This window comes from Cylas formicarius, unplaced genomic scaffold (assembly GCF_029955315.1).
Source record: "Cylas formicarius isolate icCylForm1 unplaced genomic scaffold, icCylForm1.1 PGA_scaffold_1__22_contigs__length_36826433, whole genome shotgun sequence".
In the NCBI taxonomy this organism is placed as follows: domain Eukaryota; kingdom Metazoa; phylum Arthropoda; class Insecta; order Coleoptera; family Brentidae; genus Cylas; species Cylas formicarius.
Window position 1 is genome coordinate 20750175 of NW_026844264.1, and position 21951 is coordinate 20772125.

Below are 21951 nucleotides of genomic sequence, written 5' to 3' on the forward strand. Positions count from 1 at the left end.
TTATCTCTAAATTAAACTATTTTAAATGTTACTTATGGATAAAAAGTGGGAAAGTAATTATCAGGTTAACTTGTTTACACAGCGCAAAACTAATCTTGAATTTTATTAAAAACCGTGAAAAGTAGAATTAAAGAAGATCACTATCTTTATTAGGATTGACTTAAAAGAGTAATTTCTTATTCTGCAAACGAACGTAATGAAATAAGATTTAGCAGCTTATGAAACATCCAGGATTGGGATGAGCCTAAAAACAGTTGTGTAAACTTAGGGAATCTTCTATCACAAAATGTTATAATAGTGACTAAACTTTTTTTACTGCCTACTGGAAATGAACTTTTAATAAGACCCAGAATTCAAAATTGATAAAATATACAGAACTTGAAATGAATAGTTTAATTCTCGACATTACTGATTGTATAGCTCGCATACCATATATATCTCAAAATCGGTGAAAATATAAGTGATTGATTAGGTCTAGTTCCGCTTTTTTTTTCATTAATTTCTTTACAATTTTGCATTTGTGGCCATACTTTTATGTCAACCAGCTTATTCGCACCCAAAAGGGGGTTTGGGCACACTTAAGCTGGCATGTTGCAAAACGTCTCCCAAGACAAAGTCGGCAAAGTCAAATGATTTCAACGCGCCGGAACATAGAACCAGGTAAGTCTTTCGGATTTAGCAGGCACACGATTCAGAATTAAAACCAACATAGGCACGCCAAGTTACACAGAATCTATCATCTTTTATAAACCCGAGCAGGGAGCTGAAACGCGTGTAACAGTAAATCCGCCTAAACTAAACTAGAATGAGGATCGCACGGCACTAATGACACCGAGGTAACGAAAGCACCGACGAAGTAGCCCCCTAAGGCTCGTCGACGCGGCTGATTGGACCCCAACGCTTTTGTGGGGTAACGAAACCCATCAAAAAAATGAAGGAAAAAAAAATGACAGCAGACCAAGGAATTCCTCAGCAGATCTGGCAAGCTATGAAAGGAAGATCGCATTTAGGAGAAGCCTAATGGGAATTGAAGAAAACACAGAGTGCAGATTCTGTCAAAACGAAAACCACGCAGGTGTTATGCCAATGTGAAAACCTATAGAAAATGCGTTTTCATGTGCAACCAAACCTGAGGCTACGAGTTACACCGAAGTACCACTATCGACCCTGTAGAATCAAATCAGAGTGACGAACTCACATAAAACTCTATATAAGTCTGAAGGAACTTACAATAGATCCTTTGGGTCTCCTTGAAGGATAGGTTAAAACCTAACTTTCCCAAACTCTAATATGTACCCTGAAATTGCGCGATTCCTATGGATTTTCTTTATTTTGTTATGCTTGTTAGGCTGAACTGAACCAAATGCAGCTTCTGCGTTTGCGTGTAGGCAAAAGATGCAATAAGCCATCGGATTCTAACATGGAAGTATTGGTAAGCTATAATGTGGGCATAAAAGAGTTAAATTGAAAAGTAGGTTACCACGTGTCACTGTTCATTGGACCTTAAGACAACCGAGCACCTTTAACCTTAATAATTATTTGTGAAAGTGGGTGTGGCAACAATATAGTCGTCTCGGTTATCGATTAATATCGGAGACCCAAACTGTTTTATTTTTCATTCGGAAATAGCTCCCACGGACTGTAGACGGGATCGAAACCTCGTCGTTGCACTTGCCGCAAATGTGGTGGTCATAATATATATGTCACGGCCAGCGTCCGGCGGTGAAAAAAGCCACTTGATGTGATGGCGCAACACACAAATGTCATAAATCGCTTAAACACTAAATAAATTATTATATACAAATTCGTCGTGCACGACTTAAAATAAATATTGACTCTGTCGTTTACGGTGAAAATGGGACAAACCGTTGTTTACCAGTAATACTTCGCGACATATGCTGATAAGCAGAGGACGTCAAAATCTCGCTTAGATTTCAATCCGAAACAACATATGAATAAAAATCAAGACGCTGTTTAGTGATTCTTGCAGACTGTCTCTGATGGTGCCCAGGAAAATATTCTCCAAGATGTTTTTTTTTTTTTTAAACCATAACCATAATCATACAGAAAGTATTATTACTATAACTGGCAAAAATTTGGTTTTATAGTAACACTCACCTATATCATACGGTTTACGATTAAACCATTTATTAAAATTAATTTTTTATGGAACCCTGCCTTATTTCTACATGGGATTTTTTATTTTTGAACATTTTCAATAATTTTTTCATTGTTTGTTAAAAACAGTAAATAAATTTTCGAGACCCTCGCAATTTCCTAATCTTTCTATTTTAGATTTTAGAAAACAAAATTAATATAAATGAAATAAGGAATTATTATAAGATATTCATCATTTTATGATTCAATTCACTTATAAACTTAATACTTACTAACAGTTTTTAAGTACACTACATTTTTCTAATAATATATCATGCAACCAGTTTTATAAATGACACTTTAAGCACAAGTTTATCAACGTGTTGCATACTACACGTGTTCTACGACTGTTCACGTTTTGGGTACATTTTTGAGAAACGATAAGAATACTACTTTCACCGAGTGAAGTGACAAACGTCAAAATACCATCAGTATTTAAAATCTAGCAAAAATAATATCTGATCGCTGCCAAACCGTGACTAAAGTACCGCATGGTTATCTCCATAATTTAAGAAAATGTTAAAAAGGACGAAGAATTTTTAATAGATATTATCAAAATCATAAAGAGAAAAGTCCAATAATTTAACAACATAAATTATTAAAACTTGCTATAACATTTTCTAAAAGACCCAAACGAAAAGTGAAACGGACTAGGGAAATTCCATCTTTTATTTTACAAACAAGCTGAAAACTATTGCGAAAAGTGCTTTTTTCCAGGCAGGTTCCTTATTTTGCAATGAAATTTAATTGCTATGTAACTGACTTTATCCTGCAATATAATTTGATTGTTGAAAGTGAAGATGGACAATGATCAGATTTCCAATAATCAAATTAAATTATTAGCGACACTGATGTAATATGTAGAGAAGTAACAAAAAATTAAAGAAAAATATTCTGAACTGATTACGACGGTGGCGTAAATTGTATTGGGGGAAAAGGAAAGTATTTGTTTCATTCTCTACAGCACGCAATATACTGAAATGATGACCGTGGTTTAGATCGTATGGGAGGAAAAGAAAGTCCACAGTTGCTCGCATCAGAAGAATTGCTATCCTCTACTTTCTACTATTTTAAGATATCTCAACATTTGTAACCTATTTATGAAACAGAACAGAAACAGAAAATAGGAAGGTATCAAAACAATGCTCGTCATCTTTGAATACTAAAACGCTCTCAGAAACTCGGAATATTTTATATAGTGTTTTAGGTGGTACTTAAGGTGGTGCTAATTTTGTCCTCAAAATTTCTCAATTTGGGAGATATATGGAAATTTTTAGATAAGTAACTTTTCGATAGCACACGGCATTTATATTACGTGTTACGTGTTAAACTTCCTAATTTCGCGTCTCAAGGTCGTATTTCCAAAATCAATTTATCACTCTAATTGTTATCAGATTACCACTTGATAGCAATAAACAGCATTTATAATCACATATTCAGCTTCTGATAACTAATTGTTCGGCAAAAAAAAAACAAACCAATAAGTACCATGAGTCTATAAGTACTGCACTGTACTCCAGACCAACTAAATTTGAAATGCCATAGACGTTTCCTCTGTTAATTTGAATAGGATTTTGAAGACAATATGTAAACTAAAGTTACTAAATACTCTTTAAGAAGTTAGCCTTCACTTCAGAGTTACAGGGAATTGAAGCACGACGTTAGTACCATTGTTAAAATAAAAATGACACGTATAGCAAAAGTGTCAAAATTTCTGATTTGTAAAGAAAAATTGTTGCTCCTAAGACTATACTAATATCTTCCCTTTTTTATCTCGTCTCAAAAACTCCCGGTGTACCTATCAATTTTGTGGTTATTATGTTGAACAGTTGCCAAAATATCAACAAATACTAAATTTACATTTTTTAAATTTAACATCGTGTACTTTTTTTTATATCGAGTTTTGGAGACTAAACGATATCGAATTATTTTAACCCAAAACAGACCCCGAGGACAATGCAGCACAAAATAAAGAGCAAGACATTTTGCGCACACAACTTGAATTCGTCCCATTTTGAATTTAAATGCGGGCAACGGCGCAACCAATATCCAAGGGAGACCCGACAAAACTTCAAGTTCAATGAATATGCATTCCTTTAAACACCATTGCCACATTTAAAAAACTAATATAGGATATTTTCGACATTTGTCATGAATTAAAAGAGCTAAACGAGGGCATTTTTTAAAACCATTGTCAATTATGGTTTAAACAGATTTTTTTCTACACGGCAAATTTCAAATTCAAGCGAAGGTTCTGGTTTTGTTTTACGTTTTTGAGAAATAGTCCACTTCTGCGGGCTTGTTTCATTTCGTCATTTTCTTTTTAAAAGTTTGATTTCCGGCTGTCTTGAATGCTTAAATGCTAAAAGACCCAATTTTTTTATGTAAACCACAACTTATATATTTTTTTGCAAGTTATTTGTTTTTTGTAAGGACCTTTTTAATATCTAGTAAAAAATAATAGAATAAAAAATTTGATTTGATTTGATTTGCCTAATCTAATATTTTTCATAGCGAGAAAAATGCAAACTTGATTTTTACGAGCTTTGACCTTGATTGAATTTGTTTAGCTTGCATTGTATTAATGTTCCGAAGATTTATATCAATATTTAGCTCGACTTTTTGGTTTATTTTGACCGAATTAATCGGTATTCTTGTTTACTTTTAATAGAGGTATCAAATTTATGTATTATGTAAATAAGTATTATGGTTATAAACAAGCACTAGTACACACTATAATAAAAATTAATCCTATTCCTAAACAAATTTAATGAATAGCCAGGATCTCAACCGAGTTTTCACTGTTCCGTCGCCTTCACCATTTCCACGGAAAATAGAATAAATAAACCCAGGTATTGATAAAACTAATGCTACAATCTCAAATTCCAAATTATCACAATGCGATATAATAATTCATAAGCATCACATTTCCACTGAATAAATGTGGAAGCAAACAAATATTATAATAAGAATCTGTTTTTTTTTTATTTTAATATTTCCATCCATTATTATTCCAAAATTACTACAGAAACGATATAATGCATGTGAGTGTTTGAAAAGTTTCTGTATAAATTACTGCAACATATAAACATAAACACTACTCTTAGTTATACAAAAATTCTAAATTACAATAACTAATATATTAAATTATTATTAAAAATCAATTTTTAAGCGTTTTTCAAAAACAAACTACGTTCGTAAATTCGTGACCGGGATAACACGGAAATCAGGACGCATGAACCTAAAAGGAAAACCGCCCGGAGAAAATGGGGTAACCGCCCCTATTGCGACCTTGATGATTTGACATTGCGAAACAAATACGTAGCTACATAGATACCGAAGATAATAGATATTTCATTAAAAGGCAAAATCGTCCAATGAGAGACAGTCTAATAATAAGTAATTATTATTTAACCATGCTTTACTATTGTCAATATTTAATTATACCGACAATAACTAGTAAATTGGAAATAAAACTGATGAAACCATATAATAACACAAACGCTGAAGATGCCATAAAACGATTACTTACATCGTTAAAGACCGATTGCTGATCATGCAGTTTTTATTGCAGAAAAGAGAATTCTGACGATTTTTTCCATGGCAATTCAAAAAGCATTTCGAATTGGTTTTGCAAATGTTCACTGCAAGACGAGCTCACGCATTTGCAATAGTGACATAATTCCATTAACACTATTCTACAATTTTCCGGCAAGCGGGGTTGACGATAACGCGAAACATACGAAAAACACTTCAAACTGTCCGACACGCGAAACGAATTTCCATACAAATAAATTGACAGCACTTATCACTACTCGCGGCGCGCGCAACTTCGACATCGATCAAAAGCGAGCACCGAGCTAAACAGAGGTAGTGGTAAGTTCAAGTTCATCTGAAATCGTGCTTTAGGAGGAATGTTTACTTTTGTGTCGCATATTTGGACGCAAAAAGACTGATTATTCGTTGGTTCCTTTGAATTTTAGTAATTCGATCAAAATGTTAACTATCAAACGGTTAAATTTCCAGTTAATTGATGCTAATATTAACATAGTACCAATGCTACAAACGTTTTACATGGTATAATACATAATATAATTAGCATTTCTCATCCAAAATGATAGGAAAAAAATTATCCCTAATTAAGATACACATTTTTGGACTTTTTATACAATATTTTTTTTACCTAAACTTGTGGGACTATGGGATTTATGATTTCAACTCTCAAAAGATAATATAACTAGGTATGACACCTTAAAAATGTCACATGCTGGCAGGGAATTATGTTTTATTAACATGATCCTTATGTAAAAAAAATGAAGTACAGGCATAACTTAAAATAAAACAAAAAAGTTTATCAACAGATTTTTATCTTTACAACTTTACTTTGCTTTCTTAGATTTAATTTTACGCATGTAAAATTCTAGTTCTTTGCCTTCAAGAATATATCCATCTGCTCTTCCACATTGTCCTGGACGTGACGCCAAACATGCTGTAATAAAGAACAATACACTGAATGAAAAATGCTATTAACAAAACAGAGGAGTATAATAAAGAACTTTATCATCAGAGTAACTATGACCAAGCATTCATTGTCTAAAAAGCATACTCAAAACAAGTGACGCCAATTACTTAAACTCGCTTTAATGTTATCATCATCTCAATATCAATGCGCTTGAAATAAACATTTGCCCTTATTATTGGCTTGGCATTGGCTTACCTAACAATCTACCAGTCAAAAATTGCTCTTCCAGTGCTGGTTCTACTTTGGCAGTCTTTTGCCTATTTTCATATTTCTTCTGCACCTTCTTACTCACTTTCTTATTTAACACATCATCTTCTTCTCTAGCCTAACAAAAGACCATAAAGGGTCAGTATATATACAACAGACAAGAATTTTACCACTTGGTAAAACCTGTTTTTGTATCTAGCTAACCAGAATAAACTTACACTCTGTGCTTTGCTCCCCTTTTTCCTCCCCAATGGTAGCATATAATGACTCTCATACCATTGCTTGAATGGGGTGGCATCCACAACAACAATGGCATTTTTCACCAATGTTTTGGTACGCACCAATTCATTGTTGCTAGCATTGTAAACGACGTCAATAATACGAGTTTTGCGAGCTGTGCCCTCACTTCCCCAGGCAAAGTTTCCAGTATCCAACCTCAAGGCTCTATATTTTAAATTCCCACCGCGCGTTCGGACATAATGAATTCTTCTCGCACCTAATTTTGTGTTAGCAGCCGGGCGACCTAACTCGAATTTCCTCTTTTTGCGCAGAGGCTTCCTCTTGCCTCCAGTCGCTCTCCTCTTATGCCAATGATCTCTACTAATACCTAAAATTAGGTGTTATTTGAGATACTAGACTTAAGTCCTGTACCCAAAATATTATTAAATTAAAAATCAGATCGCTGTGGGATTTCTAAGACATCAAGAATGTCATCAGACATGAAAATTCATCACAATACAATTTAAACGTTGAGGTTATGAGGTTACCAAAAAATTAAATCTGCAAATCTATTCGCATAACAAAAAATATAGATTTAAATAACTAAAGGGCATCCACAAAAATGTTTCAAATATGTTGGTTTAAAAAAAAAGTTTAGCTCTTTTTAGATGACTTACGATTTTATCACATTTATAAAGAAAAACACTTACCCATTTTAGAATGGAAATTTGAAAGGCAATAGCACAGACTACAACGATATAGTAAAAATTGGAATCGTTCTTTGGCATTTACGTATGGATTTTTCGTAGTACGTAACCTTCAAGACGTAAACTAAAAATGCTAAAAGGCAGCAAAGTTATTTTAGCTCATTCATTTAAGGCCTTAAAATTAGGCTTTGACATTAGTTTTTATTGGTTTATCAAAAATGTTTTTCCAAGAAGATCGACTTTATGCTCTATGATAATTTGTAATAGTATATAATATATGTATGATACATATAATAATGTATATTTATCTAATATAGTATATAATAATATACATATTATATATAACAATACAATACTAATAAGGTTTTTTTTTAATGCTCTTGGGCTAGTCTGCCAGGATCATTCGGTCAACTAATAAAGTTTTTCTTCTTTACTTGTATCGATAAAATTAATTCGTATCCTTCGCCTAAATTAAAGGTTTTTTCATTACGCTTTATTTGGCCACTACTTCATAAACAATACGGCAATAAGGCAATACGAGCAAACTTAGAAATAGGTGTTTTTTATTTTTTTAAGACAATCACAATACCCACTACTCCCGGTGGGAATTGAACCCACAACCTCCGGCAAGTCTAGTTAGCTTGCCTTGCCAACCGAAAATTATTATATATTGTATTTTACTTTCTCCTTTGTTAGTTGATGATGAGCAATTTTGACCAAGCTAAGTTGGCTGAACTGGAATCCGTCAACTACGTTTTGGAGGTATTTGTGACGTTCCTTTACGTGCTTTTTATGAATGAACTGCCATGGCCGGTGATAGAGAACAATTTTATCAAATACTGTCAACACTTTTATCCACCGATAATAACATTAGAGTCCAAGCGGAGGTATGTTTTATATGTCATTTTTGTCAAAGTGTTAATCTTCAAATGATTTGTACCTCACATTGGTGGTCAAAAAAATGCTGCAAAACGTGTGTCCAGCATCTTTGGATACAAACCTTTGTAGCTCTTTACATTTTTGCAGTTGCTCAAAATTTACAGAATAATTAGTTAAATTAATACTGTGTATTATTGACTGAGCCAGTACTATATATTTCTTTTATACCATAGGAGGCCTATTCAAATCTTCCAATAGAAAGTAAGGTCAGTCATTTACTTGGTGCAATACACAATGCCAGCTTGGGAGATGATGCAAGGCAGATGTCTGCAGTGTTACTTCGACGTGTTTTTTCAAACGACTTTGCAGAGTTTTATCCAAAGCTCCCACCTGAAAGTCAAGCTCAGCTCAAAGAACAAGTTCTACTAGGAGTCCAACAAGTTCAAACTGAACAGTTACGACACAAAGTATGTGAAGTTGTAGCTGAAGTAGCTCGAAATCTAATAGATGAAGAAGGAAACAACCAATGGCCTGAATTTTTGCAAGTAGGTTTATTTATTAAATAAGGAGGGAATTGGAGGATAAAGTTGATTTTTGATGTTTATATTCATGTTAATCAGATATATTAAGAAAACAAAAATAAATGTTCTATAATTAATAAATTGTGATTTAACAGCATATAATCTTCAAAAACTTCAAAGTAGAGAACTATAATGAGTGCAATAAAACAATTTTCTAGTTCTTATTCCACTGTGCCAATGACTCCAACCCAGTGCTCAAAGAGGCTGCCTTACAGATGTTCACTAGTGTTCCTGGAATTTTTGGAAATCAACAAAACAATTATTTAGATTTGATTAAACATATGTTATTGCAAAGCTTACAACCTTCAGAAGCATATGAAGTTCGGTTCCAAGCTGTCAGGGCAGTGGGTGCTTTCATTGTAGTAAATGACAAAGAAACACAAATATTGAAACACTTTTCCGATTTATTAGGCCCCATGTTAATGGTTATTGCTGAAAACATCCAACAACAGGAAGATGACACCCTTCTAAAGGTAGTGTAAATTTTGAATAGAGGTTTATAATAAGAAAAAAAAAGTGACATATTGCTGGTAGTATTTACTTTTATACCATCTGCTGCCAAATAATGAAAGAAATCTTTACAGGTTTTAATTGATTTAGCAGAAAATACTCCAAAATTCTTAAGGCCGCAATTATTGGGAATTTATGACATCTGTATAAGCTTGTTTAATGAAACCAGTGCCTTGGATAGTTGGAGAACTTTAGCCCTTGAAGTGATGGTTACTCTAGCAGAGGTGGCCCCAGCCATGGTCAGAAAGCATGCGGCGAGATACATGGAACAATTGGTTCCACTTATTTTGCAATTTATGGCAGATTTAGAAGAAGAGGAAGGATGGGCTGAGTCAGATGAATTGCTTGATGAAGATAATGACTGCAACAATGTTGTTGCAGAAGCTGCCTTAGATCGGTTGGCTTGTGGTTTAGGTAGACTTAGAGTACGAATTTTTGCCAATTTATTAAAGGAAAGCATTTTAAGGCGGTAAAGTTATTCTACCTCTTGTAACAGCAAATATTCCTCAAATGTTGGCTAGTCCTGACTGGAAACAGCGTCATGCTGCGTTGATGGCGATCAGCGCTATAGGAGAGGGCTGCCTCAAACAAATGGAGCCCATGTTACCCCAAATAATGGACGGCGTTCCTGGGGTCATGGAAGGTGTGGTTAGATATTTCCACGATCCCCATCCAAGGGTGCGTTATGCCGCTTGCAATGCCATTGGTCAGATGGCTTCTGATTTTGCTCCTGTGTTTGAGAAGAAATTTCACGATCGTGTGGTGCCTGGTCTATTGATGTTACTAGATGATAATAGTAATCCAAGAGTACAAGCTCATGCAGGTAAGCATTAGAATTACTTAAAAAGTTAATTAGTGCTGTGAAAGCCGCATAGTCAAAACCACCCCAAAATATTTACTTTCCTTTACCGTGTCACCATTGATGTTTAAAGCAGTATTTAAGTTTAGATATTTTTGACAACTTCCCTTGAAAGCAATATAATTGCTTCTAGATTTATTCAACTTTAAATTATTTTTCATAGATCTTTGTGGCTCAAAATTGCTACCAGAAGCAAGTGAATTAGACGCCTTTATATGAATATAATTAATTGAAACATTAAGATATATGTGCCACAGAACACTAATCTGTGACATACATACTTGATCAATCTAACAAAAAAATATTATAGGTGCAGCGATGGTCAATTTTGCTGAAGACTGTCCAAAGCATATCCTAAGTGGTTACTTGGAACCATTAATGGCAAAGTTAGAAGGAATTTTGACATCTAAAGTGAAAGAGCTGCTTGAAAAGGGTACTAAATTGGTATTGGAACAGGTTGTCACTACCATAGCCAGCATTGCAGACACAGCTGAAGATGAATTTGTTACTTACTATGATCGTCTGATGCCTTGTTTGAAGTATATAATTGAAAATGCTAATAAACAGGAATACAAATTGTTGAGAGGTTTGTAGTTTTTAGTTGGGATTTTATCTAGTCACATACTGACATTCAGAGTATAGTTCACTATTTAAAACTTCGAAATCCTCCAATCTTTTTTATTTTTCCATTACAAACATTTGATTTATTGCTACAATATCCACTAATGGCTTAAAAAATGATCTAATATAATATCATCAGTGTTGCAGTCTTATCGCTTTTCCTAGGACACTGAATATTTAGGGACCTTTTATAATGGTTATAATACATTTTTAACTCTATCCCTTATCTTGTGAGGGAACTGAAATCTTTTTCTTTTGAACTAGTAGTTTAACAAATAAGAAATAAAAGGATTTCCAAAGCCACTGAAATAAAACTATTTTACATTCAGGTTGACTTAACTTAATAAATACAAGTAATTACCTGTGTATTTAAATTAAATTTAGTATAATTTTTTTCTTACATTTAGATTAACCTTGCATATCATGACAAGCTCTCTCTCTGTATTTTTCAAGGAAATTAATTTGTATTTAATAATAATGCTTATCGGTTATCAACTGTATTCTAAAATGTCTTATAATACAATTTTGCACTTGGTTCACATTGTTTAGTGCCCACAGGCATACAGAGATATACTTTTTTTTATTGGCTGCGCGTAACTGGAAGGGGAATTAATTTTTTAACATTTAATAAACTGATTTCTAAAGGTAATAACTTGAAATTGAAAGTATCCCGGGACATCCTAATTTGTAATAGTTTATTGTGAACATAGGAAAAATGTTGTGACAACAAGCATTAAAAAAAACAAAGGGACAAATTTAAGACTTGCCTATACAGGTCGAGGCACCCGAGTAAGTGAGAATGTGTATAGGTCAAAACTCAAGGCGCGTTCAGTTCCAAGCGCGGCTCGTAGCGAATCAGATTGTGTCTGATTTTTAGAGCAAGTGCGAAGGTCAACTTCATTTTTCGCACAACAGCAGGCCCCACCAACTGGTGAACCTCGAGGTTGCGTGAATGTGTATAGTCCCTTTTACGTCAAAAAGCAATATCCAATTGTTTGGATACTGCTTTTTGCTTATGCTTGCATATTTTTGTATTGACACACTCTATTTGTATACAGACTGCTTGCTGAGTGATATAAAGTGAACAACTTGTACCTACCTATTTAATTAATTAATAATTCTCTTCGACAGTGGCCGCACAGCCACAAACAAAGACGATCTCACTCAATATTTTTTAAAAAGTGAGATCTAATTATATCTTTGATCTATTCTCCGTTTTCTCACATAGGTAAAGCGATAGAATGTGTAACGCTCATCGGAGTAGCAGTCGGCACGGCAAAATTCAGTAGCGACGCCACTCAAGTCATGGACATGCTTTTGAAAACTCACGGTAACGGCATCGAATTGCCAGACGACGATCCACAAACGAGTTATTTAATTTCCGCATGGTCCAGAATATGTAAAGTGTTGGGCAAAAACTTTGAACCTTACTTACCCTTGGTAATGGGACCTGTCATGAAAACGGCGGCAATGAAACCGGAGGTCGCTTTACTGGATAGCGATGCAATGGCGGATATCGACGGAGAAGTGAATGAATGGGAGTTTGTCTCTCTCGGGGAGCAGAAAAATTTCGGTATTCGGACAGCCGGTAAGTTTTTTTTTTGCGTTTGCTTGCAGTTTGTTGAATAGTATCTTGATATATTAAAGGATTATAAATATTTTTACACAGAATTATTTCGAAAATTTTAGCTTTACAATAACGTTCATTCATTTCCCTCAACATGCCACAAACCTAAATATGCACGTATATAAAAACACACTGTAATAAACAAAATATTTATTTGTTCCAAAACTGGGGGGTTTTCTATGTCCATCAACAATCTATATTTCGTTAAACTAATGCGGATAAAGACGGAAACGCTGGCATAAGTCGTTTAATTTGTTAAAACTTGGAACGTCAGAGCTGCGCTCCCGACACAGCCGTCAAAAATTAATCTCATTTTATCCGTCCCTCTTTTGTTTATTAATTTTCTCCAGTGAACTCGATCTAAACTGGAATGGCAATGGCGTGATAGAAAAGAGTATAAAATAAAATTGATAACTTCTTAAACTTTGACAGCGCATTCATATAGGTAGAATACAGATCTATGTATTGTATATATAACGGTAGTAACTAATTAAATTGGGTCAAAAAAATCTCTATATTACATTATTGCGCGACACAACAATTTATTGAGGTAAAGGTAAACAAGATTACTTTCGAAAAATAGTCGCAGGGCGGGGCAAGGTGGTAGCGCGCAGCGCGAAGCAGCTTTTTATTATAAAAATTGCGTTGGTAAAGGGATGCATTGTTTTTTTATCGTCCTCTTGCGGACCACTCTGGAACTTTAACAAAATCGATGTAATTTAGTTGTGCATGCACCCTGCATAAAATGTCCTCGTCGTAAAATGGCATCTCGTCGAACTTCAAAGTTACAGCAAACATCGGTAAATATTAAAATTTGCACAAATTCTAGCGTTGTCAAATGATATTTTTTCAAATATCTCGCGCCCCGTATAATTGACGAAACCTGAAACTCTCTCACGACACGGTTTACGATACTGTTCAAATAAAATTATCCCATCTTTCACGGTTTTTCATTTATCACCAATAATTTACTCACAAAAACGGAAATTTATAAGATCTTTCAGATTTTTTGCCCATAAACGACACACCCAGTATATGATTCAAACAATGTTCGAAGTAGAGGCTATAGCCCTGGATCTTCCACGTTTCTTGATCCAAAATTTTTTTGAAAATAGTAAATGGTTTAAAATAAGTTTTTTCTGAAACCATGCAGTGCGCCGTAATAATCAATGACGTAATGGCGTCTTGACAGCCCCCGAAATAGCGATTTCAATATGGATTTTTTTTAAATATCTCGAGCAGCGTATGACGAAAACCGCCAATACAAGAATTGCAGCTCTTGATGCGGCCTGTGACAGCGTTTGCACCAATTAGGCATATTTTTTACAATTTTTGATTTGCAGCTAATAATTTACTCTGTAAAAGAACAATTTTCTAGGTCTTTTAGATTTTTGCCGATAATTAGAAAACCCTGTGTGTATAATCGAAAAAAATGCCCGAAATAAATGTTATTGCACTGGATTTTCTGCATCTGCCGGTTAAAGAATTGTGCCAATCGGATTAACGATTATGGAGGAAAATATATTTTTCTGGAAGCTAAAATTACCAAAAAAAAATTTTTTCCAAACATTTTTAAAAAATAATTGGTAAAATTTGATTACGCCCAATTGCTACCGTTTAAATTTGAAGTTGATATTTTAGGACACTTAACACATTTCTTATTTAGCACGGAATATCGGGAACACCCTGTCCAATAGGTGAAAACCTTAAATACAAAAGTTTTTGCTGTCTAGGTGGGCTATATCGCAATATAAAAGAAAGTGAGATCTGAAATATAGTCTTTCAGGTATAACCAATTTCCAATAATAAGGGGACCCATTTTTCAGTTTTTTTGAATTTGCGGAGTAGCCTGTATATTTTTGAAAAATTGTCAAGAATAAAAGTTTATGGAGCCGTATCTTCTGCGTCTTCCGGTTCAATAATTTTTTTGGTCTCGTAAACAGTTATTGAAAAATCATTTTTGCAGACCCTTTATTGATTTTTTTTTCAGAAACTAACCAAAAACGTTTTCAACGGCATTTCGGCTAGAAAGTATTATTTGCCGTTATCAAGTGAAAACTGAGCGCTACGATCTGCGAGGCTGCCTTTATCCTACACAACAACATCTTTAGTCGTCGTCGTTTTCACTTGATAACGACTAGTGATACTTACTAGCCGAAAGGTGGTAAAAACGTTTTTAGACAATGATCCGAAACGTCAGTATTGACCACAAAAATCGATTAAATCGAATTTTTCGAAAGCATACACAATTGACAACGAAACTTGTATCTCAGCAACGGTACGTCCCCCCACTGGTACAAAAATGATCAGCGTCGTGATTTTTTTTTTAATTTTTTGTTCTCCGTTTCTTTGTCGATAGGGATAGGACATTAAATCGAAATAACTATTGAACCGTTTGAGCTGCTACATTCAGATTTGCCTCTTTTTAAACAGCCCACGAGACCCATGAAAATAGGCCGCGATCGCACCTCGGCGTCTATCATTTTTTTAGATTTTCAACTGTTTTTTGGACATTGCTAGGAAACACGATAAATGTGTGAAATTTGCAGCTATCGACTTGAAATTTGACACGTGTATGGAGCTTGACTCCCTGATGAAGCCTATTGAAATTGTTGGGGGGGGGGGGGAGGGGAATTATTTTTAAAAATTTAAAAACCGCGTTTGCATGTATTTAAGAAAAAAAAATCATTTCTCGAAAACCGTTTACGCGATCTAATAAAATCGTGTACCAAAAGATCTGGAAGACCCAATGCTGTAAACTTTTATTTTTGAGAAATTTTAAAAACGTACAGGATATGGGGTTCTTCTTTTAATCAAATTTTACCGTAACTGAAAGACTGCTGTCAGAAGTCAATTTATTTAACACCAAAATATAGCTCGTGTAAACAGTCAAGACTTTTGTATTTAACGTTTTTTTCCTATTGTACTGGGTATACCGCGAAATACCGTGGAATATTGAAAAACGTAATAGGCGCCCTAAATTTGCAACTACCGACTTCAGATTTGGCAGGAAAGTATATGTTGGGACCCACATTTAAACCATTAAAGTTGGAAGTTGGGCGCGATCAAATACCGAAAAGTATTTAAAAAAAAAGATTTTTTTTTGGGGGTATTTTGGTTTCCAGAAAAAGAATATTTTCTCCAAAAGTATTAATCCGATCAGCAAAATTCTTAAACCAGTAGACGAGGAAGATCCTGTGCTAAAACTTTTATTATTATATATATTATACAGGGTTTTTCACTTATGGACAAAAATCTGCTCTGAAAATTGCCCTTTTCCAGAGCAAATTATTAGCCGTAAATCAAAATTCGTCAAAAATATGGCAAATTAGTGTTATGTGCCATATCGAAACCTACAATTTTTGTATTTACGGTTTTCGTCTATCACATAGGCTGGTCGAGATATTGGAGAAAATCCAAATGAAAATCACTATTACGACGTACTGCATGGTTTCAGAAAAGAATGATTTTCTCGAAAACCATGTACTCTATTGGAAAAATTCATATACCAGAGGCTATAATATTTATTTCGAACATTGAATTATATTTCCTTTTTTGTGTTTAAATTATTGGCGATAAATTAAAAACGGTTAAAGATGGGATAATTTGATTTGAACAGTATCGTAAACTGTTTCAATTTTTGTCTATCATACAGGGTGCGAGAGATATTTGAAAAAATCTAATTTTGAATCACAATTACCAGTACAAATTTTAATATTTACCAAAGTTTGGCGTTACTTTGAAGTTCGGCGAGATGTGAAAGTCCCTTTATACAGGGTTTTGCGAAAGTTCTGCCGCCCTAAGCGCTACGAGCTCGACTACAACAATTTATCACAAGTATCAACCTGTCGCGTACTATATTACTACTACTAGTAGTAGCATTAGTTTTTGGATATATTTTTACAAAACCACACGACTTCATGACGTGTTAAAGTGATACTTTGCCTGATCAGTGCATAATTGGATATTTTGCTCCCAAACGTGTAATTGTTTTAGGTTTAGAAGACAAGGCAGCGGCTTGCATAATGCTGGTGTGCTACGCACGGGAATTGAAAGACGGTTTTGCACCGTACGCGGAAGAAACGGTCAAATTGATGGTACCCATGTTGAAGTTTTACTTTCACGATGGTGTGCGCAACACGGCCGCCGAATCATTACCTTGGTTGCTAGAATGCGCCGCCTGCAAGGGACCGGCGTTCGTCAGCGACATGTGGCGATACATTTGCCCTGAATTGCTGAAAGCGATCGACACAGAACCGGAAAACGAAGTTTTGTTGATTATGTTGGACTCTTTAGCTAGATGTATTCAAAAACTGGGACCTTCCTATATTAATCAAGAATCGATGAGTGAAATTTTAAGAATTATCGATAAGCTCATGACGGAACATTTTGAAAGGGAAAATGATAGGCACAAAAAACACCTTGATGAAGATTATGATGAGGTATGTGATATATTTTTGCTGTTTTCTTTAAAATAATGCGATAATAATGCAATTTTCTGTAACAAATAATGTCAGAAACATTAAATGTGCGCATTGCACAAACCTCTCTTTTAACTGAATTACAATTAAATTGTAATTGGCTAAATAAATGCTTGGACTTGGTCTTCAAATGATCATGACTTGAATTTAAATCCGAATAAGTCTGCATCAATATATTTTGGGCCCGCTAAGTGTTGGGCTGTCCAAACGGTGGATGTATTTATAAATGGGGTTAAAATTGCAGCTGTTGACGAATGTAAAAACTTGGGTATCATCTTTGATAATGAACTCAGATTTCGTACACAGGTTTCCAAAATTCTAAGATATTTCAAACTTTAGACTAAACAAAAATCTCTGTGAAGCACTGGTTTTGAGTCATCTAAAATGTAAATTACAAACTCTAAAACGCAAACACCAAGTCATAAACTTCACAATTTAAAATGGTTAAATATATATCGAGCCCAGAAGAATTATGTTTTGCTTGTTTTCTTCACAAACTACTTAAAACTGGATTCCCCTCATATTTGTTGGAAAAACTGACTTGTAGAAATCTCATTCATTTCCGTGGAACTCGTTTCAATTGTCAGTATGAAATACCTAAAATTAAGAAGTCCGTCACTGCTTCTCCTATACGTCTGTTAGATTACTTAATAAATATCCTCAGATTAGCCAATCACAGAATGTCTCTCATTGTTTTTTAAATTTAATTTAAAAAAATATCTCGTAGAGGGACACTTTCTAGATCATTAATCTTTCTTAGTTTTCTTTATTTAATATTGTTTTTTTTTTATCGTTTTTGTTTTTAATTTATGCTTGATCCATATCTTTGTAGTGTAAAATTGATATACTAAATTAAATTTGCATTGTCTTGTTACATGCTACATACATTTCGGCTAAATTTCTTTTATCCGAAAAAGTGACTTCCTCCACATTAAAAAATTTAAGTATACCAAATGCCAAAAAAAAAAGTTAAATCTGTCTTTGTATTATAAACTTCCATGAAAAGACTCAGTAATAAAAAATTTAAAAGATATTTAAAAAAGTTCCTTCAAAGGCACTGATTCTGCTCTGATGCTACTAGTATTTTTTATGTATTTTTTTTAACTTAATCGGTGGTGTTTTTTATTTAATGTAATAAATAGTGTCCTTTTTTTGATATTTTTTTTTACCGTTATTTACCTGTGGAAAATGACTTACCACAATTGTTTTATTTTTTAATCTGAAAGTGGTTAATAAAGTATCCATCTGTCTACCTGTAATAAGAAAAAAACTGCCCATTATGGTATGTTGCACTGAACTTGCAATTCTATGTAAAATGCCACCTAATGTAATAATGGCAGAAAGCTTAAAAAAAGTTTATCCAGATGCCACTTTTTTGCATTGGTGCCTCGAAATTTACCAACATTTTTTTTATGTACTCTTAGAATCTGATAAAATAATGTTAACGAAGCATACTTTCAGGCACCAATTTTCAACAATATTGTGATACAGGATCGATTATATTCGGGTTTTGTTACAGGAGGTACAAGAACAACTAGAAGACGAAGAATCGGGCGACATATACATTTTAAGCACTGTAGCGGATGTGGTGCACTCTCTATTTACAGTCTACAAGGAGAATTTTATACCGTTTTTCGATCAGGTTTTAAATCACTTTGTTAACCTTCTTACCCCGACCAGAAGTTGGGCAGACAGGCAGTGGGGAATTTGCGTGTTCGACGACGCGATCGAATTCACTGGCCCATTGTGCGTCAAATATCAAAGTTACTTCATTCAGCCATTGGCAGTCTACATTAGGGATAAGAGTTGCGAGGTTCGTCAGGCAGCTGCGTATGGTTGGGGTGTGCTGGCCCAATTCGGCGGCGAACAATTCGCTGGCGAACTGGCGAAAATTGTGCCATCATTGATTGAAATCGTCAATGATCCGGAGTCCAGAGACGGAAGGAACGTGAACGCCACCGAGAACGCGATATCCGCCATAACGAAAATAATGAAGTACAATAATTCCGGCATAAACTTGAACGAAATTATTCCGTTGTGGTTCTCTTGGTTGCCCGTGATCGAAGACTCGGACGAGGCCACTCACGTTTACAGTTATATGTGCGATTTAATTGAACAAAATCATCAAGCCGTGGTCGGTAAGTTGATTAACTATTTTAGAATTAAAGCATGCAGGATGGTTCATAAGGAAGGTGCCGAAAAGCATCATAGATTAAACTCGCGAAAATAATGGTATTGAGCCTAATATACCTTAGTAAAATTTGGCCAATTAGAGAGAAATACCGGGTGTTTTAGTTCCCAAAATTGTTGTTTCTCTAGGGCTCAAGCAGTTATCTACCACCTTTATTTTGATAAAACACAAGGCTTTCAGAACATTTGCCTTTTTTACATTCATCTCCACAAATAATCTGCCTCTGCAAACTGGGTGAAAATTGATTACCTCTCGAATCATTCTTTTGATTTTCTTAACGTTTTTGGAATTTTTTGTTACATGAGTTGTGTTCAGTTTTTTATGGACATGGAACATTTTTTAAAACACCCTGTATTTTATTATGGAACGCAGACAAGACGGTACCCGGCTTGTTCGGCTTGCTCACCTCAATATTTTATGGAAAAAGTAAAAAAAAAGTGTCTTTTTCGATAAATGAACTTTTGTTATATGAGTTGTACATGATTTCCATGGACATGGGACATTTTTTTATCACCCTGCATTCTATTTTGGATATGGATTTCGCCAAAAATATGACGCTACTGCATTAGATATTCTGTCTCGTGGTTTGTTATAATTAGTCTTTTTTGCAGTTTCGTTTGTTAAACACATGGCTACTAAAGATGGAAAGTAATATACACAGTTATACTTATACTTTTACTCGGGCTTATGTAAACTCAACTAAAAGTTTTTTTTTCTAAATGCAACACGCTGTACATCATGCTTGACTACCATTAAATTACTTCGGAGCGAGTGGCTAGACAGTAGTCATAATTGTACATAGTGTTTACCCCCTGGTTTCTTCATGAGAAATAGCATTTTTAAACTTGCGGCACAGCCAATTTTTAATTTAAAATCTTACACTACTGTAAACATTTTATTTTTTAGGTGTAAACAATGAGAATATTCCGAAAATAATCCATATAATTGCTGAAGCCTTCTACAAAGAGGCGATCGAACCAAACTCGCAAGAAGGTTTTAGAATGTTAAACATCGTAAGACAAGTACAATTAAATGAGTCTTTTTTTCAATCGGTGGTCCAGACAATGACACCTGAACTGCAGCAAGCATTACACATGGCATTGCATTCGCCGCCTCCCACGTAGTAAATTAATTTCTACAGTTTTATCATCTTCAAAATTATAAATAGCTTATTTTATTTTTATAATGATAGTTACTGGTTAAATGTATCAATTGATCTAAATAGTTTTTACCTTTTGATAAGGTAAATTAATTTCACTGTTATATGAACGTTTTTCTTTTTTTTTAATTAATTTGTACATAAATTATCCATTATATATTATACGTTCATCCAACAATTGCAAATATATTTTGTCGTTTTTTCAACTGAAACTTTATTGTGCTGTGAAATAATGTTAAATATTATTGATTATTCTTCCAGTTTTAAATAAATTGTGTTAGGCGCATATGGGAATTAGGGATTGTAGTTTTCCCGAGAATGACAAACTTAGGAAGTTTAAGTCTAACAAAATGTTTGCCTTGTTATGAATATGTCCCCTCAGAGTTCCAATGAGTCTGCAAATAAATTGTCTACAATAAAACTTGTTTTTTTCACTTCCTACAGTGTAAATTCGAGTTTTTTTTTTGGATAAACATTTCTATTAAATCCGCAAAGTTTCAATTAGGAGCAAGGTACAAGCATTCAAAGCGCCACGGAATTAACGCCTGCTAAGCGACTGTGAACGGTTTTGAAAATGTTCCGGGAAAAATTCGTTTCCTTACGAGAGTGAAGCTGTTCTGCAAACACTCAGACAATAATCAGCCTGCTGTGTCTTCAGCTCTTGCAAACGATAACAGCGCCGTCCAAATTTGCGATGGTGTGAGCTTCTTTGAATGCTTCGATAATTTTTATTTACGCAATAATAGAACCGACTAAAACAATTTCGGCACTTTTTGATCTTTCGAGCAGGATGATTTGCGTTTTCTAGATTCGCTGCACTAAAAAACAATCGAAATCGCTCCCTTTCTTTCTTTTCTTGTTTACCGGAATAAATCTGCACAACGGTGGGTGGGGCGCACAGTGTGGCCAGGGCCTACTAGGCATTACTAGGTTGCCGTCAAATATAGCTTCAGTTGAAATACGGTTAACAGGTGCTTTTGATCCTTCCTTTTTGCGGTTACCACCCTATGTCTGGTACCAGCCACCACCAATCTTTGGTGTACCGCGCTCACTGCCATTTCACGTAAAAAAAACAAATGATACTTTTATTTGCAGTACTCGTGGTGGTATGATCTCGTTAAACCGATACAATATATTTTCAACGATACGATGTGTCGCTTCTCCATAAAAGCATCCAATTTTCAAATAAAAGCAATTTTCTGCAAAAATTGTCACATTTGCACATATTGCG

General features: G+C 34.5%; 3 protein-coding genes across 6 annotated transcripts in view; 1 reads left to right on the forward strand and 2 right to left on the reverse strand.

The window, feature by feature from the left end:
* The window catches only part of LOC132697266 (oxidation resistance protein 1), a 69916-nt gene extending 63967 nt beyond the window's left edge, over positions 1-5949 (reverse strand). For all 4 annotated transcript variants that reach the window (XM_060662619.1, XM_060662618.1, XM_060662617.1 and 1 more), the window contains exon 1: positions 5690-5949. In XM_060662619.1, coding sequence (XP_060518602.1) covers positions 5690-5715 — 26 coding nt within the window. In that variant the 5' untranslated portion in view covers positions 5716-5949. The remainder of the gene's footprint in view (positions 1-5689) is intronic.
* Positions 5950-6507: 558 nt separating this feature from the next.
* Positions 6508-7855, reverse strand: LOC132696394 (small ribosomal subunit protein eS8). The gene is made up of 4 exons (XM_060661196.1): positions 7816-7855; positions 7105-7493; positions 6875-7004; positions 6508-6646 (listed from the first exon to the last, which is right to left on the reverse strand). The coding sequence occupies exons 1-4, from the start codon at positions 7817-7819 to the stop codon at positions 6537-6539; spliced, it is 633 nt and encodes a 210-aa protein (XP_060517179.1). The 5' UTR covers positions 7820-7855; the 3' UTR covers positions 6508-6536.
* A 659-nt stretch (positions 7856-8514) lies between these two features.
* Positions 8515-21141, forward strand: LOC132697268 (importin-5). Its single transcript, XM_060662623.1, has 10 exons — positions 8515-8699; positions 8925-9236; positions 9431-9745; positions 9857-10196; positions 10249-10605; positions 10952-11227; positions 12491-12850; positions 16886-17331; positions 18890-19508; positions 20468-21141. Exons 1-10 carry the CDS (start codon positions 8619-8621, stop codon positions 20683-20685), a joined length of 3324 nt encoding a protein of 1107 aa, XP_060518606.1. The 5' UTR covers positions 8515-8618; the 3' UTR covers positions 20686-21141.
* The last annotated feature ends 810 nt before the right edge of the window (positions 21142-21951 follow it).

Bases quoted from the DNA above. Each gene is read 5' to 3' on its own strand.
- LOC132696394 (XM_060661196.1), bottom strand. The intron at 7,005-7,104 runs GTAAGTTTATTC...GTCTTTTGTTAG, and splicing joins AGGGGAGCAAAGCACAGAGT to GCTAGAGAAGAAGATGATGT. The intron at 6,647-6,874 runs GTAAGCCAATGC...TCTTTATTACAG, and splicing joins TTTGACTGGTAGATTGTTAG to CATGTTTGGCGTCACGTCCA.
- LOC132697268 (XM_060662623.1), top strand. From the start codon at position 8,619: ATGGCCGGTGATAGAGAACAATTTTATCAAATACTGTCAACACTTTTA. The intron at 10,197-10,248 runs GTAGACTTAGAG...AAGCATTTTAAG, and splicing joins TCGGTTGGCTTGTGGTTTAG to GCGGTAAAGTTATTCTACCT. The intron at 12,851-16,885 runs GTAAGTTTTTTT...TAATTGTTTTAG, and splicing joins TTTCGGTATTCGGACAGCCG to GTTTAGAAGACAAGGCAGCG.